The following is an 18,830-nucleotide window of genomic DNA, read 5'->3' on the forward strand; positions in this document are numbered from 1 at the left end:
TTATTTTGGATCTAGGAATATTTGCAGACTTTACCAGTTGTGTATCCCTGATTCAAAAGTCTAAAATCTGAATCTGAAATGCTATAAAATATGAAAAACTGTTAGTATCATATCAGCATTCAGATGCTACGTGAAACCTAATTGACCCTTCAGAACTAACTTTCAGTTTGAAGGAAATATAGGATGGAGAAACAAGTTGAATAACACCACAATTTGCATGTATTTCTTTATTGATTGACTGATTGATTGATTGATGGTATTAGAGTTTGAACCCAGGGGTGCTTTACCACTGAGTTACATCCCCAGTCATTTTTGGTTTTTATTTTGAGACAGTATAACATTGAGTCTCCCAGGCTGGTTTCAAGATGTCCATCCTTCTGCCTCAGCCTCCCAGATACCTGGGATCACAAGCGTGCACCACCACACCCGGCTGAAGTTGCAATTTATTAATCTCCACCACATTTACCTTCCTCTGAGAAGAGTGGTGCATGTATACTTGAAGCAGGTTCTTTCACCAGGCAGATAGAGCTTGGACACAGGATCTGTGGGCCCTTTCAGTAACTGCTGCTCCTGGGCAATCACAGAGCATAGTAGGCTATAGTTTCTTTGACAGGGTCAGATTGCTGCTTGTAGGGTTTCTTAATAAACATAGGAATTCAGCTTACAGACATGTCAGTCTGTCACCTTTTAGAAACACTGAATTCACTTAGTGAAGTGTAAGAATGAAGAATGAAAAATTGATCATGCCCCAAGCTTTTAACTTACAGGAGTTTATGTGTTGTGCAGTAGAGGTGTTTAGAAAGAACTGGAAAACTGGCACTATTTTATTTGGTGCCAAAACTCATGATTAATTTAGTTTCTGGTTTTGCTAGTCCTAAAATTAGTCTTCCAGAAATACTGTAAGGTTAAGTTGTATCATCAAGGCAGTGTATTTATCAAGTGATCATTGTTTCAACTCTAATTTATTATTGATCTTTCAGGCCCACAGCAGCAGAACTTTTAAAATGCAAATTCTTCCAGAAAGCCAAGGTAACATGCTTAAAAACCCAAGTCAATCTGCTATTTTGAAATCACTGTGAATTCATATGTATCATGTTTGGTGTTAAACTGTTGGGATCATTTGTTTTGCAGAACAGAGAGTACCTGATTGAGAAGCTGCTTACCAGAACGCCAGACATAGCCCAAAGAGCCAAGAAGGTAAGCACCACTGTCCCATTGCCCTGCAGGAGCCGAACCCCACCCAAGGAAATGATTCCCACATACTCAGGACATGTTGTTTAGTCCTGATTAGTGATCACCTAGATACACTGCCTTTGCCTTTTGGTTAGCTGGGTTTGCTGTTATGTGTTCGGGTGTGGAAACTGTGAGAAACTCAAATGATTTCATTTTTCCATTTATCATCTTTGTTGAAAGAAGGTCAGAGCGGATGAGGTTGGAATACTGAAGAGGTAAAAATACCTTTGAATATCTTTTCTTTGTGATTCTCAAAAGAGGAATGGTCAATTTTAAACACAGTTTTAAATGGAAAATGACAAACTCTTGTTTTTCATGATTGTTTGAATGTTTCTGGGACATAATTCTTTCCTCGTAGAAGATCTGTGATCTCTTTTGTAGTCTACCTTATGTTGACTAAGCTACATTAACGACAATCTGAAAAATTTTCCATTCTGGTTTCTAGATTTTTAAAATGGCATGTATGTGTGAGTGTATTTATTGATGTTTGCATTTATGTAGAGTTTTATTTATTTGTAATTAAGTTCATTCTGGTATGAACTCTAACAAAATTTAACCACTGGTTTGGTTTAGCTTGATTTTAAATATTAAACACTTATAATTTAAAGTATTTACATAGTCATAGAATTTAGAAAGGGAGGTTCTTCCCCTGGCCCCTGTTAAAGTTATAAACAAAGCTGATATGAATCTGAGTTGTCTGTGCTCTAAATAAAATTGGCAAAGAAATGTGCTTTAGAGAATGCATTTCATTACGCCCAGGGTATAAGTAATGAAGGTTAACTTAAGAGGTTGCCTTTTCTAGAACATAATGTAGAAAATGCATTTAGGTGATGCTTTTAGAATTGTTTAAACAAATTTTAAAGTAGACTTCAAGGACAGACCCACGATGTGTAGATATCTGAGCTCCTCTCCTGGACCAGCAGAACTTGGTGGTTTGTATTGTATTTGCTTTGGAGATGTTGGTCCCCCTGTTGTCTCTGAGGGAACAGGGGGAACTGGGCAGACAGTCCAACCTGTGGTGCATGTACCGAGGCAGCACAGAGAAGTCTTCTGTCTGAGGCAGCAGATTAGAACCCAGAAGTGCCTGACCAGAGTTTGAGGATTCCTTAACTGCAGACTGAGGGTGGAGTCTGAAGAGATTCCCTGTGTGTTGGAGTCTGGCCCTGAGTCCTTTGGTGGGATGTCTAAACTTTGTGCCAGAGAGGATAAAAGCAGTTTGGAAGCCATTGGCTTGCACAGTATACATCTGCAAAGGACTGGTGTTTTGGTATTCGGCTTTGCTTTCTTCTTCACTGAAATTTCATCTGTTTTCATCCTGTTAGCTGTTTCCTCATAGCCAGCGAGGTTTTCTGGGCCTGCTTCCTTTGCAGAGCTTTAGCCTAAGACCTTCAGCTTAGTGCTGCACAGTTAGCCAGCCTTTTAGTCACCTCGCATGCAAACAGTTGGCCATCTCTCCCAAGCTTCCTGTGCATTGTATTTCTTCCCCCAGCCTCAGGACCCTGGGACTGTATGTGACACCTCCTCCCTACCTTGTCTATTCCATCTGATCACTCACAATGTCCTCTCCACGTATCCCTCTATAACTTCTCTCCACTCTCCATAACTTCTCTATTTTATTTCATTTTTTGCTCAGAACTGGGGGTTCAACTGGGGGCACTCTGACACTGAACTACATCCCCATCCCATTTTAAAAAGTTTAATATTGAGACTGGGTCTTTCTAAGTTGCCCAGGCTGACCTTGAACTCTTGATCCTGCTGCCTCAGCCTCCTGAGGAGCTGGGATTACAGTGCTGGCAGGTGTGCTTCCTTGCCATCATCAGCAGAGTGCATTTCTTCTTCTTGAGATGTGCCCAGAGGTGAATACTGGCTGAGTGATCATATGTTCTTCAATAAACTGAGGAAAGACCATTTGGAACTGTTTTCCACTCACTTGAATCCCCGAATGCCTAGCAGACTTTTGCTCCTAGGATTCCTGTTAATAGTGAGCACCTCCTTCCCTGTCTTTACCTTGTGATGTTGGTCAGCAAACTTGATGTTCCTTCCTGGAAACTTCTCGTGCAGACTTGGCCATAGACGGTAAATGTCAATTTAATCCTCAAGTGCAATGGAAACTTTTATCCTAGGATATCTTCACAGTTCCCTGTTTTTTTTTTTTTTTTACAGTGTTTAAGTTGCTTTTGTTCAAATTTGGTACAAAGGTCTTTCATGTTACTTGTGTCTTTCATTCTTTCTTTTTAACGAGGTCTTTTCAGGTACTTGCTTTCCTATTTGCTCCGGTGTCTCCTGGTTGTTCTGCTTTCCAAGGTGTAGATTTGTTCCTCAGAGACTTATTGATGTTGGTGCTTTGATTTTTGTCACTTCAGTTTGTTGTTTTAAAATAGAAACAAATAATTCGTGCATGCACTATTGTTTAAATGACAACTGGTTCTGTTAGCAAAGTTCTTAGACAGTCAGGCAACATGCTCTTTTCCCTTATGGTGACCACAATTAAGAGAGATTTTTTTTTTTTAACACAAATGTTTTTCATATTTAAAAAATAGCGGCTAGTCTTGTAACTGCTTCCATAAAATTCTGCAGAACCTACCAGTGCTGTTCTTTTGGAAGGGAGAGTGAGAAGCCTGTCACATTGTTTGGCCAGGCTGCAATGCATTGGTTGGAAGCCACATAATTCCATGAGGGTGGGCGATTTGTCTTCATCCAGGTTTTAATTCAGGAAAAAATAAATAAATAAGATACCACCATTGCTTTTCTGGTAATTTAGTGCTATAAACTATGCGTGCATGCATGCGTGTGTGTGTGTGTGTGTGTGAATTGCAGAAATTAAGGATATATTTTTCTCTTACTGTAGAGCATTTGGTTCCTTCTGGGTTCTTTTGCCTATAGACAGTGTTGTTTAGGGATCTTCTTGATTCTTTGGTGCTGCTAATTTTTCTGTCTGTAAAATGGAAATTCTCTCTTACCTGAGGCATGTAGTGAAGGGTAATGAGAGATTTGATGCTCTTGGATCCTAAGGTGGTCTATATAGTCTTAAGTAAGAACATGCCACTGAAGGCCCTTGAGAACAGAGTTTAGTGCAGTTGTATAACTTCTTTTCAACTTTTTACTTATCTTTCTGCATGAGAAGAGAGGGCTTTAATGCCATTACTGCCTCTCAGCTGGCTCCCCAAGGGCCTGTCTCCAGCCAGCTTTGGAGATTTGGAAGCTTAATCACGTGCGTTTTGTCATTTACTCAATTTAGTAGGTGGGGAAGGATGTCAATCATCTGTTAAAATTGAATTCAGATGCTTAGGGCAATGTGCATCTTCCGTAGGAACATGCAATTCCTCAGCATTGGCTGGGGTGTAAGCTTTATGCCAGTGATGGGAACCTTGAGCCAGCGCACCCATCCTCATGTTCAGGTGTTTTCTGAAACCCACATGTGGTGGGACAAAGGGCAAAGAGTTAGTAGTTATACACATGTCTAACTACCAACTGCTCAGCCAAGAGCATATTGGCCAGAAAAGGGATAAGGTGGGAGAGGTAGTACCCAGTGCTTTTTAGGTGGTTTTCTGTGTTTTTTCATGGGAGGTGGAATTGCTGCAGAGCTTTTGCCTGCATTTTCTTAACCACATAAGGGGAAACTTAAAAATGATTAGTTATTATCGGAAGGTGAAGGGGATATCACATTATTGCAACATGTGGGTAGAACCATTGTATTTTGGAACGATTGGGACACATTTGTGGGGTTCCCAGAATTTTCATTTCTTTTTGTCTTTCTTGGATTTGTATTGTTTTGGGTACTGGGAATTGAACCCGGGATTGCTTTATCACTGAGCTATGTTCCCAGTCCATTATTATTATTATTTTAAATTTTAAGACATGTTCTCACTAAATTGCCTAGGCTGGCCTTGAGCTTTCAATCCTCCTGCCTTAGTTTCTTCTGTAGCTGAGTTTATAGTCTTGTACCACTAAGCAGAATTTCTTATGTGAGACTGATTCTATTATTTAACTTTAGGTCTAACTAGATTTTTGCTAATTTTGTCAATTTTCCCATTAATGTCATTTGTCTGATCCTGGACCCAATCTGGAATTGTTTAGTTATTGTGTTCTTTTAATCTAGAATGGTCTTTTCTTTTGCAAGGAAATATTTATAGTGCATGTCTTTATGGCTGCACATTCATAGGATGTCAGTGGTAGGATTTCCCTGATTTTAAGTGATCCAGTACATAAGGAGCATTTTGCTAGCAGATTTAGGCAGGAAGTGAAGATGGTACTGCTCTACTTCCTGCATCTGGGCTGAAAGGAAGGTTACCAGAGCTGTTTCCTTCATCAGGTGAGCTGTTTACCTTCTCTGGGCCTAACCCATACAGTGGAGCTAGCCACGTTACTCAGTGCTGCAGGGTGATGAGCGCTGATCTGTGCAGGATGGCTGGCTCTGTGTTTGATGCCATGGGAGTTTGGTCCACAGTGATGTCATGATAATCATGTAAATAAGGAGAATGACTATTGTGTCTGCATAATAATGGACATTTTTTTGAAGTGTGTGGAGAAGGCAGGATTGAAGAGAGTTCTGACAGTGGGGGGTGGACGAAGGAGATGTCTTCTATTGCTGTTGCCTTGGATGAAATGGAGAATAAGTCCATAGAAACCCTCAAGAAGGAAAAGAAATACAATCATGATTTTACTGCTACTTCCTGTTCAACTATCTTTATGTTTTCTTTCCTGACTCATCAAGATGCAGGCAGTGGGTAAGAGCCAGGACTTTCTCTCACTGTAGCAAACCCTCTCTACCAATGACAAGTTTGATGTGTGTATTTGTGAAGAGACGTAGAGCAATAAGAATTAAATGCACATGCATCAGATATTCTTCCACAGCTTTCAGATCACTCTCATAGCTTTTCCTTGTTTGTGCTGAACGGTTACACTTGAAGACAGATGGGGCAGCTGTATTACCATACTCAGCACATGAAAGTGTGTGAGGTGGAAGGACCTGCCCAAAGTCCCAAGGCTGGCAGAGGCAGGAGTGGGACCCAATTCTTATTTCTGGTTCTGTTCACTTTCTACTAAATCAAACCTCAGGAGGAAGAAGAGGAAAAAGGAGTGGACAAGAATAAGCAGAGTAACAGAGTAAGTAGGAAAAGGGGTATAGATTTGTCATTCTCAGCGTGAGGGTGTCCTCTCTATTTATGAGCACTAGAAGATGCTAAAAGCATCACAGTAGGAACCTGGGAAGTTTGCCAGAATTTGAACAGGTGCAAAGGGAGTAAGGGGATAAAAGGGCTTTGGAGAGTCTGAAGGGTAGAAAGATGTCTAGGGAGAATATAATAGCATCAAAAGTTATTAAGCACTTGTCAGAAACTCGTCTTCTCACTCTTAAGCAGCAAAGGTAATACCTCCCATGTTGGGAGAACTGAATTTGGCAACTCATAGGACATGCATGGCACAGTGGTTGGGACAAAATATGCAATAAATGATTGTTATCATTATAGCAATTATATTTATGATCTCATATGTTGCTTTCATTATTACCATTTCCTCATTATGATGCCACTGTTGTTTTCATAAGTCTGAAGGACTGCTGCTGCTATGGGCCACACCTCTGCTGCTGTTCTGTTTCTGCTGCTACTGTAACAGCTGCTTCCAACAGTAGACTCTGAGGTGCAAATAGAGACATGCTTGGTTTTAGTTTTGTTCCAAGTTTTCCCAGTAGAGGGCAGCAGTAAGTTTTAGTCAAACAGTAAAAGTTTTGGCTTTTGAAAGGTATCAGACCAGTCTGGTAGTAAGGGATAAAAGGTAGGTTAGCTCCCTACTGATCTATGAACACAAGCAGCAGCCTTAGTCAGTCGGGGGTGTTTCATTTGGCAGAGGATTCAAGGTGATGGTCTAATACTTTTCGTTGTTACCACTTTTATTTTAAATTTAAATTAATTTATTTATGTTACATTTTCTGTTACCAAATCCAAGAAATGTACATTATTCATGTCAGAACAAAAAGTCTCAATTTTGAAGATAGGGTTAGAGAACTTCCAGTATTTGGGGGTCAAATTTATATACAGTTGGGGTGGTGGCAAGCTATTTCCAGAAAGTTCTTAGGTTTTTGCAGTTCTCCTTAGAGCTGAGTAAATAAAGGTAGCGAGGATTCAAAGTGTATGTTAATCATGAAGGGCAAGTAAACAGACCTCTACAACAATTTCCACATGTTATGGATTTAATATAAAATACTCCTGATGATTCAAATGGGCCTGAGAGTGCAGACTTCTCTCTGCTCAGTTTCTTACTCTTGTGTAGAAACAGTGGTAATATATAAATATGTAAATATATAAACAGTTGGTTGTATATCTCATCCAGGAGCCCACATAGATAAAAGGTAGGACAATGGTGATGGAGGATATTATTTTTCCTATTTTTGGAGCTGAGAGAACAGTAGACTAGAAAGTTTAAAGCTATTGGTTTAATTGGGACTGTAACTGGGACAGGTATTCCCAGAGTGTAAGCTCATGGATATGTTCATCAATTTTTAAATTTTAAATGCTTTGGTTTTGTTCGGTTTAGAAGACAGAGTTTGGTCAGAGTGGTGCTTTTGGTCACTAGGGGGTGCTATCAGAATAGTACATTTCAGACTCCGCACAGGCATACTTACTAGACGAACTCTTGCAGCTGTGGAGTTCTTCCTTTTGCACTGTAAGAACTTGATTGGTGTTGGTGCTGGAGGTGAGTTAGACAGATAAGCACAGAGGAAAGGACAAGAGAAAAGCATCACAGGGAATTGTTTTCAATGCACAGGGTGATTTGGGTTTTTTTAAAAAGCATATATTCTGGAATAGTGGCTGCTTTCTGATTGCTTTTGACTAGGAACATTGGCTTTTCACCCTGGAGATTGTGATTTGCTGGTCCCCATTTATGGGAAATGTTTTTTTTTTGTTGTTTTTTTTTTTGTTTTTTTTTTTTAGATTGGAGTATCTTTGAAGGCACTGAGCTTTGTAAACATCTACAAATCTCAGAGGTCAACTTTTGGAGAATAAGAAACAAAAGATGTATAGGCTGAAAGTATTTTAAAAGATACTATTTTTTACAACTTTGTAGAGAACTGATTTTTTTCTTTTACCGGAAATGAACAGGCAAGTCAGTGTTCTCACATCACGTTCAGTTACATGTTGAGGTCTGCATATTCAAATGCAATCCTTTTTACTTTGGGGAGATTTGCTAACTTTTTCCAAATGCTTGTGTACATGAAGCTTAATTTACATACATGTGCAGAGAGAACTGCATGCATGCCTGTTTACCTCACTACCTGTGCATCCCACGCTCCCTGAGCATCCTTGGTAATCCACCAGGGCCTGACTGCTCGGAAAGCCCCCTCCTGAACGTGCACCTTTCCGAGCCTAAGACCTCTTTTGCAGAGCTTTCTCATATGGTCCCCCCACTCCCTTCCTGGGCCTGGTCTTTCACCAGCACAACTTCTACCTCTTGGGCCTAATTCCTTGTTGTACTTGGTGTCACTTGTAGTTTGCTTCCTTACACTTTTACCTTCTGCAGCATCCTGTGAGCTTTGCAAGCAGAATCAGTGTCATGTTATGTCACGTGATTCACCGTGTCCCCAGTGCTCAGCACTACCTTGGTCAATTAATGACTATTTTTTGGACAGAAGCTCAGGGAGCAAAATTGTGGAGTCATGGTGATATCCTTTGTGGGAGCTAATGTCAGAGCACGAGGGACGTAAAGCAGATCTTTTAGTTTTAAAGGAGAATGGCAAGGTATTTTTCAGTTGGTGCTGAGTGTCAAGGGTAGGACTCAGGTTTACATTTCTTTTTTTTTTTTTTTTCCATCAACTTTCTGAGAGTCCTGGGCCGGCTAATTACCTTGATTCACCTTTGCTGCCCTTTCTTAAAATAGAATGGTTAGATTTTATCATCAATCATTATGAATTTCGGACTTTGGGTTGTTTGACAGCAAAAAAAAAAAAAAAAGAAAAAAAAATGTCTCTACGGTTGAGCATATTTTCTGTTTTAATTTTTTCTCGCAGCCAGCAAGTACATACATTTTCCTTTTACCTGAAGCCATATTTAATTAATGAGGTATTCTAAAACTAGATCTGAATTAATTTTAGTTTTCTCTAATGTAGGATCACTTATAATTTATTCCCTCATTTAGGAGAAATAATTTTAAACTTTCTTTATCATGATCCTGCAAATCTTTAAAATGAATATGGCATGTTGAGGAAGGGAAAGAGAAGGACATGGAAATTTTGCACATCCTAGGGAAAGAATAATGTCACTGTCAAGGGGAGGAAGTTATTCCCTCACTTTGTGGTCATTCAGCCTCAGGGAATATGCTGAGGTGAGCAGGGGGTACGGGACCCTGAAAAACCACCTTGAGGGTGGGGGCAGGATGTGCTTGTTTTTGGTCTAATGAAATGTGATTGGCTTAATAGAGATTCAGGATTCCATTATATTTTCTTTTTTGAAAAAGCAAGTATATATATATTTTTAACTTTAAAGTCAGTAGTTTTAAAACAAATTAAAATTGAAGGGACCCAGTTAAGGCCATGCTTTGATAAAGGATTTTTTAAGCTTTCCATTGAATTACTTCTGACAGATTCAAATACTGATCTAGAAGTGTGTCTAATGACTTTTATTTATTTTTTTATCGCAGACACACACAAAGTAATGAAACCCTTGTATAACTTACAAAGCAAAAATAGAGCTAAGGAATGCAAACAGCAGCCTTTAATTGAACCCAAATTTGAAAGGCCATCTGAAGTTGTTTGGGTTGTTTTAAACCCCGTTTGTTAGTAGATGTAAGTAAATTGGGGAGGACCAGAGAAGGCCCTGTTTTGTTTAGACTGCAAGGGCCCCTCTGGAATAAGAGAAATATACTGGCTTTGAGGAAGGCTGTGGGAAGTGGGCAGAGCAAAGGCCCAGGAGGAGCCCTGGTGAGGGAGTTGGGGCCACCAAAGTCAGTGCTTGAAGGTGAAGGCCAACCCCAGCTCTTGAGACAGATTTCAGCTAGACCCTGGCTCTGCCACTCACTCATGGGGCTACCTTGAAAAGCTGCTATATTGCCTGTGCCTCCTCTGTGACATGGGTTCTCTTCAGTGGTTTCTCACTGATTTCTAGGGAGAAAACTAGATTCTTTTTTTTTTTTTTTTTTTTGGTACCAGAGATTGAACCCAGCGGTACTAACTACTGAGCCAAATTCGCAGCCATTATTTTTAAAAATATATATTTTATATAGAGACAGGGTCTTGCTGAGTTGCTTAGGGCCTTGCTGAATTGCTGAGGCTAGCTTTAAACTCACGATCCTCCTGCCTCAGCCTCCTGAATCACTGGGATTACAGACATGTGCCACTGTGCCCCTTTGAAGGAGGTTGTTGTGGGGGCATGGGCCAGTTCCTTTCTCATTCTTAAACCTTCTCTTATACTCTCTACCCCCAGTTCTCCATATGTCTGTTTGCTTTTGGCCCTTGTACATGGGGCTGTTTCCTCTAGTTGGGACTGTCAGCCCCCTCCATCCTCAGCAGAACTGCATTTCAGTTCAAAGAGTCATTTTTCCAGAAAAATGAGATTAGTCTATTGCTCTGTAACCCAACTGCGTTTTCACTTCAGATCTTTGTGTATATCTTTTTTGGCTGACAGATTTACATAATCATTTTTAATGACCGTATAATATTTTACTGCAAGAATGACTGCAATTAATAATTGATTCTTTTTCAGTGGACATTTAGATTAGTTCTAGTTTTTTATTGTTAACCACAGTGGGATGCATATCAGTGTACATGGATTGTTGCTCAAATGTTACCTATTTTGTTAGAATAAAGTCCTAGGAATGGACAATTGCTTGATCAAAGAATATATGACTTATAATATTTTTTTAAAGAGATGGGTCTTGCTATTTGCTAAGATTGATCTTGAACTCCTGGGCTCAAGCAATCCTCCTGCCTTAGCCTCCTGAAGTCCATGCGATTACCCCATCTTATAGCTTATAATTATTGATTCATATCACCTTATTGATAATTACTAAAATGGGAGGCATTATATTTCAAACCCAAGCCTGAATCTTAGCTTCTTTGTCCGTGGATAGTATTTTATTACATGTCTGAGTGCGTGCGCACATACACAGACACCCAGAAATGCTTAGTTCAGTGCCTAGCATGTTATTAAATTTTATTATTTATTTTCAGTATTAAAATGTTATTTAGGTGCATTTATTTCATTATTCTCTAGATATGTAGTTAGCTGATTTGCAGAGAGAATTCCAGATCTCCTGGCAGTTTTGCAATCTTGAGGCCTTCAGTAACTCCAAAAGTGATTAGAATGTACGGCATATTAAAGCTGATCCATATGGAGCTGGTGATGTAGGTCACAACTTGGGTTTCTGAACGCTTAGGGCCTTTGCAGACAATAGGAAAGAGTCCTTGGTAGTGAGAGGTATGGGGAGCCCTGTCGTTCTGCAGCCTGTTCTTGGACAGGGAACTGTTTTCAGTGTGGCTGACTGTGCAGTGTTGGGAGGTGTTTCGCCCATTACTCTGTCACTGTAATCTCTTCTGTCCAGAACAAACAAATGATAAACCAGCTGCCAGCCTGCAAGGAACAATGCTGCCATTTTCCTCATCTGTTGGCTGATGGCTTCAGAGCGCTCATTATGGATGTTCCACATCAGCCATTTGTGCTGTCCCAGGTGTTGGGCACGCCGAGCACTTCCAGGCACAGATCACATCGCACCATTTCCACGCTGCACTTTTCCGGTTTTATTTGCTTTGGTTACATACCTGGTTCAGATCTCCTAGGATTTTTGCCATTTGTAACTTCTAGAGTTCTAAAGTCCATTTTTCTTTCTCTTTTTTTCCCCTTGAATGATTGTCTGGGACATTTTTAAAAAGTTTAACCTTGAGACTGCATCCCCACTGGCCCTTGACTGGCTTTGAACCTTGGGCGAAGTCACCAAGCTTTCTCAGAGTCTTGATTTCCTCACCTTCCCTACTCTTAAGGGTTCTTGCGAAGTTGAAATGTGACAATTTATATCCGACGCTTGTGCAGTGTCTGGATCATAACGGGGATTTCATAAAGGCTCCCCCCCTCCCTTTGCTTTCTCCCTTTCATTGTGAATCAGGGAACATTTTGTAAGGAAGGAATGGTGTACTGTACGTGTGAGCATAAGGAAGTATTTAAATGTCAAGTGAGGATTGCCTTTTATTTTCTTAAGGAAATGAATGTCTGAGGTTAGTGGATTTCATCCTGCTCTTTCATTCTTTCTTCCTGTTTCTGTAGAGCGCAAAAACCCAGCAGCCACAGCCTTGCTTTTTAGGTAAAGCTGCTGGTTCTCCCTATTCTGCCAACACACACAGTAGTGATACTTTTTCTAAGGACTCCTATTGAAGTTTATTTAGAAAAACTATGATTTTTTTTTCTGTTTTAGACATAAGATATCTGATTTCTTAATTTACTGATGAATTTTAAAGTTAGAAAGGTTTCTCTCTCACACACACACATATATAACACATGTGTGTGTGTGTGTGTGTGTGTGTGTGTGTGTGTGTATTGAACAATTACAATGAACTTACTTACCTGTCAGGACAAGTGAAAGGTTTCAGTAATACAGCTGAAGCAACTCCTCCTCCATCAAAGTTTTCAGTGATTAGATGCCATTTCTTTGAGAGTCCTTCTGTTTTTTATTATTTTACCTCTTACAGAGATAGTCACCTGTCCACCTTCCTCACAGAAATTTAATACCTGGGTTAGTGGTTCTGACACTTACTATGCAGATACCCAGGCTCCATAACCAGAGATTCACATTTGACTGTTCTGGGACCATGACCCATTATATAGTTTGGATCTGGAATGGCTCCCAAAGGCCCATGTGTAATAAGCTTGTTCTCCAGAGGCATTTTTGGGAGGTGATAGAACTTTTACGAGGTCGCACCTAGTGGGGAGTTTTCAGGTCACTGGGGACTGTGCCTTTGAAGGGGACTGTGGAACACTAGTCTGTGTGTCTGTCTGTTCATCTGTTTCTGGCTTTCTAGCCACTATGAGCTGAGCAGCTCTGATCTCTCATGTGCTCCCTACCATGCTTTCTTGTCTTGCCACAGGCCCGAGTGATCATGGACTGAAATCTTTCAAACCATGTGCGAAAATAACCTTTTTCTCTTTACAAATGGATGATCTCTGTTGTTGGTTGCAATAATAGAAAGCTGACAAACAGAGTCTAGGAGTCTACTTTTTAAATAAGCAGTCCAGGTGATGGTGATGCAAGTGATGGAGTCAGAGCCTGTCTGCTCTTGTCTTCTGGGTTGGAAGGAAACAACATTGCTAAGCTCACCTTACAGAAAGTTTATTTGATAGTTAGGTTACGTGGCTATTTAGTTACAACTTAAATACCTGTATTTTGTCTGCTGCTTTTCTTCCTTTAACAACTAGCCTTTGGGCAATGCAGTTGCCATATCTGTTACTGACATTTCCTTCTTTTTATTGCTGGAGCAGCTGCTCCTTATCAGTGTTCTCTGTTAGCATTCTACCGGTTGCTACCTAGGGTGAGGTAAAGCTGCTGTATCTCCTTAAAGCATCTTCTTTTGGTAGTAATAGGTTTTATATTCATTATTACAGCTGCAGGCATGCTCTGATTTTCCTGGCATTACTAACATAGGCACTCATTTCCACCATCTATCTAATGCAAGAAGGTGTGTGGCAATTTCGCATCTTGAGGAAGCAAGATGGATGAATGAGCCTTTAGCATCGCTTCATAGAGTGGGAGGCACTGCGGTACAGACCATGAAGAGGGCCAGGAAGCATTGTGGTTCTCGTTTTATAGGAGAGCCTCTAATAATGTGCAGAGAGTTTCAAACTATGCAAAGATTATGTAAACTGGAATTAAAATCATAAAAGGTCTCTAGAACTAAAGGAGAGGCTAGCTACACTTTCAATTGGCACTTATCATCTGTGACCAGAGCACACTGGTAGAGTGTGAATGGTACCAGTGAGCCAGGAAATGGATACCCTCATCCCTCAGGGCACTGGACAGGGCCTGAGACGGCTGGAGTCCTGCAGTTCCTGGATGAGTCACTTTATCAGCTGCTCTCAGTATACTGTACACATTTGATCATTTCCTATGCATACTGTGAGGTGGACAAGATTATGAGACAGTGATCCAAACCACTGGTGTTACAATCCTGTGAGCCATCAAAAAATACCCTACCTGGTAGTCTTAAGATTTTGACCAAAGGAAATGAGGAATTTGCAGAGTCCAGTTTAAAGACCACTGGTCTCACCCCGTCTCCCTGGAGTAGAGATTGAGTGGGTTTTTATTTAGTGATTAGCCTGGATTGCTTTTGACTCCTCGTTCAGTGTTTTTTTTTTTTTTTTTTCTTTTTAAATATTGCTTAAGCTGAAGTAAGGTGACAGAAGTGAGGGTTAGGATACAAGCTCACTGAAGAGCAGGAACCTCTGATTTGGTTCTCTGTCATCATCGCTCAGCAAGATAGATGATAAAATAGGTGCTTAGTAGATGTTGGCCAAGTGAATGATTGTGAATGGAACTGGTTTTGTCCTTCCTGGGAGGTTGGGCAGATGTCTTTCAAGCCTCCTCCAACAAGCATTTGGTGATGTTCTTGTTCTTATCTCTTACCAGTTTTTTTGTCGGGGGAGAGGGCAAGTTTTTTTAATTTTGGAATTGAGGATAGTGAAGCTGTTACATTGCACATCTAATTTATACGTCCAATAGCCTTAGAAAGATCAGGTGATTTGGATAGTGGAATTCAAATAGACACGGAAAACTCCTTTTTGAATTTATAAGGAGAAAATTGCTCCTTTTTTTTTTTTGGAATGAATTTTGCTAGTTTTGGGGTGTTTTTCCCCCATGCTGTGTGCATGTTCAAAATAAAATGAGTTGGTTATTGTTATCAGTGAAACCGTAGCCTCTCTTTTAGCATTAGGTACAGCCCTACAGACAGAGACCCCTGCTTCTGGCACTATGATAGATTGGATAATACGAGGGGTAGACTCTGCCTCAAACACTGATTACATTTTATATTGCATTGAGAATAGAAGCGAGAGAGGGAGGGAGAGAAGAGCCCAAGGCTGAAACAGGGTGGTGTGGTGCTCAGGAAGGATGGGGTTGCCTGAGGGCAGATGTGGCTGCCTGCTCTGTAGCATCGTGGGAGGAGAGCTGTGTCTAGCCCTTTTTTGAGCCCATACATTGAAGTTTCATTTATTTTAAAACGTGACAATTAGAAGTTGAGCCTAAGACTCTTGAATTAAGCCAGTAATCCTGAGACTTGAAAGATGCCTACAGTATCCCTAAGTGGATAATATCTCTTAGCTTCCGGCAGGAGCAAACATAAATCTTCTTTGAAAGAATACTTTCCTCCAAAGATAAATAAAACATTAGAAGTAAACAACTGATTTAGACTCTCCACGAAATTCAGATATTAGAATCATCTATATTTGTTCTGCATCTTATATAAATACTCATATATGAAATGTTTAAAGAAATAAAAGGATCACCAAAATGAGCAAGTAACAAAATGTCAAAAATGACTAGGCAGATTAGAAAAAGAAATAGCTTTCAGAAATGAAACTTATAACTGTTAAAATAATATATAACAGCTATGTGCAATGGTGCATGCCTGGAATCCCACTAACTCAGGAGGCTGAGGCAGGAAGATTGCAAACTTGAGGCATGCCTGGGTAGCTTAGCAAGGTGCCTATCTTAGAAGAAAATAAAAATAAAATACAAGGTCTGGGGATGTAGCTCAGTAGTAGAGCACCCTGGGTCAATCCTCAGTACTGCAATAAAGAAAATAAAATGGCTGAAGATATAGTCAGCATGAAATAAATAAATAAGCAGACAAACTCACAGGAAGAGCTTAGATAGATGAAAAAAATCAAGTGATTAGACACATTAGACGCTGATGAAGAGAATTGATAAAATGAAGAAATTACCAATAATGCAGCCCAGGGAGGTAGGAAGATAAAAATTTCGGGAGAGAGAGGTTAAAAGATGTGGTAGACAGAATGAGAAATTATGACATAAATATAATCATAGAGAAAATGCAGGAGAGGTAACATTTTAATTTTACAGAAGTTATGAAAGATATCAGTCCACAGAAACATGAAAAATATTGTGATAGAAGATTAAGAAAGAAATCTGTTCTCTGATACTTTAAGTAAAACCCCAGAACCCCAGAAATGAAAAGAACTTAAAATTAGCTAGAAAAGTAAACCAGAGTACTTCTAAGAAAATAATGGTCGGACTGACAGCAGCAATGTCAATAGCAACAACGAAAGCATGAAGATAAGGAATAACTTCTTTCTTAAAAAAATTGATTTGTTTTAATTAGTTATACATGACAGTAGAATGCATTTATGCACTTTGATATGTCATACATAGATGGGATATAATTTCTCAATTTTCTGAGTGTACATGTTGCAGAATCATATTGGTCATGTAGATATATTCATATATACAGGAATACCGTCTGTTTCATTCTACTATCTTTCCTATCCCCACATCCCCTCCTCTCCCTTCCCATCACTTCCCTCTACCTCATCTAAGGTAACTCTATTCTTCCCTGGTGCCCCTGCCTTATTGTGAATTAGCATCTGTATATTAGATAAAACATTCGGCCTTTGGTATTTTGGGATTGGCTTATTTTGCTTGGCATGATATTTTCCAACTCCAACTATTGACTGGAAGATGTCATAATTTTACTCTTCTTTAAAGCTGAGTAATATTCCATAGAGTATATACACCACATTTTCTTTATCCATTCATCTATGAGGGACACTTAGGTTGGTTCCATAGTCTAGCTGTTGTGAATTGAGCTGTTATAAACATTGATGTGGCGGTGTCACTATAGTCTGCTGATGTTTCTTCTAAGTATTGAGGCAAAATTAAAATATTCAAAAATGAAGATGACATAAAGGAATTTTTAGATTAACAAAAACTAAGAAAGTTTAGACTTAATGGACCTGCATTAAAGGAACATCAGGAAGAAAGAAATGAAAATTAATAACTAGACATCTAATTTATTTAGAAAAACAGTTATAATAATTTGAAGAAAATAGAGTTGATAAAGGTATGGACAAAACAGTGAAATTTGAAACAACAACAAAATATATTACAAAAAATAGTTTGAATAGAGACTTGAAAATTATCTAGATGAGATAAATGCCAAGAAAAATATACATCAAAATTGAATCAAGGAAAAAAAATTGAAAGATTGAGTAGTCCTATAGGTAATAGATGGAACAGGATGTTATTTATTATTGGTAGTACTTTATTAAACAAACCTAACAAAAGATATGTAAGGATTTGGGGAGAAAAAGTATACGCCTTACTAGAAGACATTGAAGAAGCAAAATAACATGCTTATTTATAGGAAAACTCCATATAGTAAGGAAGTCAGTTGTCCCAGATTGATTGATAGTCACCATTGTTGCAAGCCAGATTTTCTACTAAGATTTTTGAGAAACTGACAAGCTTATTCTAAAATTTACTTGAAGTACAAAGGCTCAAAAACATGTTATGCCAGTATAAGACTCTGATGTTGAGGACAGTTGAATGACCAACTTAATAAAATAACCCAGAAATAGACCCTTGTATGTAGAAAATGTGATATAAGAAGAGGTGGGTGGTTAATCTGTGTGGAAAGGAGGGTGTGCTGTATTAAGTAATAGCACTGAGACAAGATTTTCACCCATATGAAAAAAATTATCTTATACTATACATATAACTCATTTCCCAACTATTAGAGAGCTAATGTGAAAGGCAAAACTTTAAAACTTATAGAAAATGAAAACGTGCTACATTGGACCAGACAAGGTCTTCTTGATTAAAATCCCGAGTCTTTTCTTAAAGACTGTTCAAGTCATTTGAAGGACAGTTGTTCATCAGAGGACACTGTTAATGTCATATGAAGAAACACAAACCTCAAGCTGGGAAAGGATAATTTTTAAGACACACAAAAAACAGATTTTTTGGTATCTACAATACATAATGAGCTTCTTCAAGTCAGTAGAAACATGAATATAAACGCACAAAAGTAGGCATTTCCCAGATCAAGAAAGACAAATGGCTCAGAATTATATCAAAGGATGACAATGCCCATTGGTATTGAATAGAATGTAAGTCAGTAAAACAGGGGGTACCACCTTACCCCCATTAGGTCAGCAAAACTAAGGATTCTGGCAGCTCCATGTCATGGACAGAATGGAGACCTATTGTATCTCCAGTGAATACCTGATGGGATGAAAGTGGCCCATCTGAGTTGGAAGCATATGTGGTACCTCCTGTATCCTGTACCTGGGAATTCTGCAGGGTATTCCACACATCATACTGGGAGACTTTGATAAGAATGTCTGGAACCATATTTATGATTTTAAACACATGAAAATATATACAGATACATAAGAGAATGAATAAATGTTATATATCCACACACTGTGATATCATGTTGCTGTGGAAATGAACAGCATGGATGGGTTTCAGAAAATGATCAATTGAGCAAAAATGATCAAACTACCTAAGACTCTATGCAGAATGATATTTTTTTATTTTTTATTTTTTTTGTTGATATTGTTTTGTGGTACTGGGGATTAAACCCAGGGCCTTGAGCATGCTAGACA

The 18,830-nt window shown here is 39.2% G+C and overlaps 1 protein-coding gene across 1 annotated transcript in view; it reads left to right on the plus strand.

The window, feature by feature from the left end:
• The window catches only part of Stk39 (serine/threonine kinase 39), a 272,264-nt gene that overhangs the window by 113,286 nt on the left and 140,148 nt on the right, over positions 1-18,830 (plus strand). The window contains exons 9-10 of the mRNA XM_076865573.2: positions 981-1,029; positions 1,132-1,197. Of these exons, the coding sequence (XP_076721688.2) occupies positions 981-1,029; positions 1,132-1,197 (115 nt within the window). The remainder of the gene's footprint in view (positions 1-980; positions 1,030-1,131; positions 1,198-18,830) is intronic.

This window comes from Callospermophilus lateralis, chromosome 9, assembly GCF_048772815.1.
Source record: "Callospermophilus lateralis isolate mCalLat2 chromosome 9, mCalLat2.hap1, whole genome shotgun sequence".
NCBI classification, from domain to species: domain Eukaryota; kingdom Metazoa; phylum Chordata; class Mammalia; order Rodentia; family Sciuridae; genus Callospermophilus; species Callospermophilus lateralis.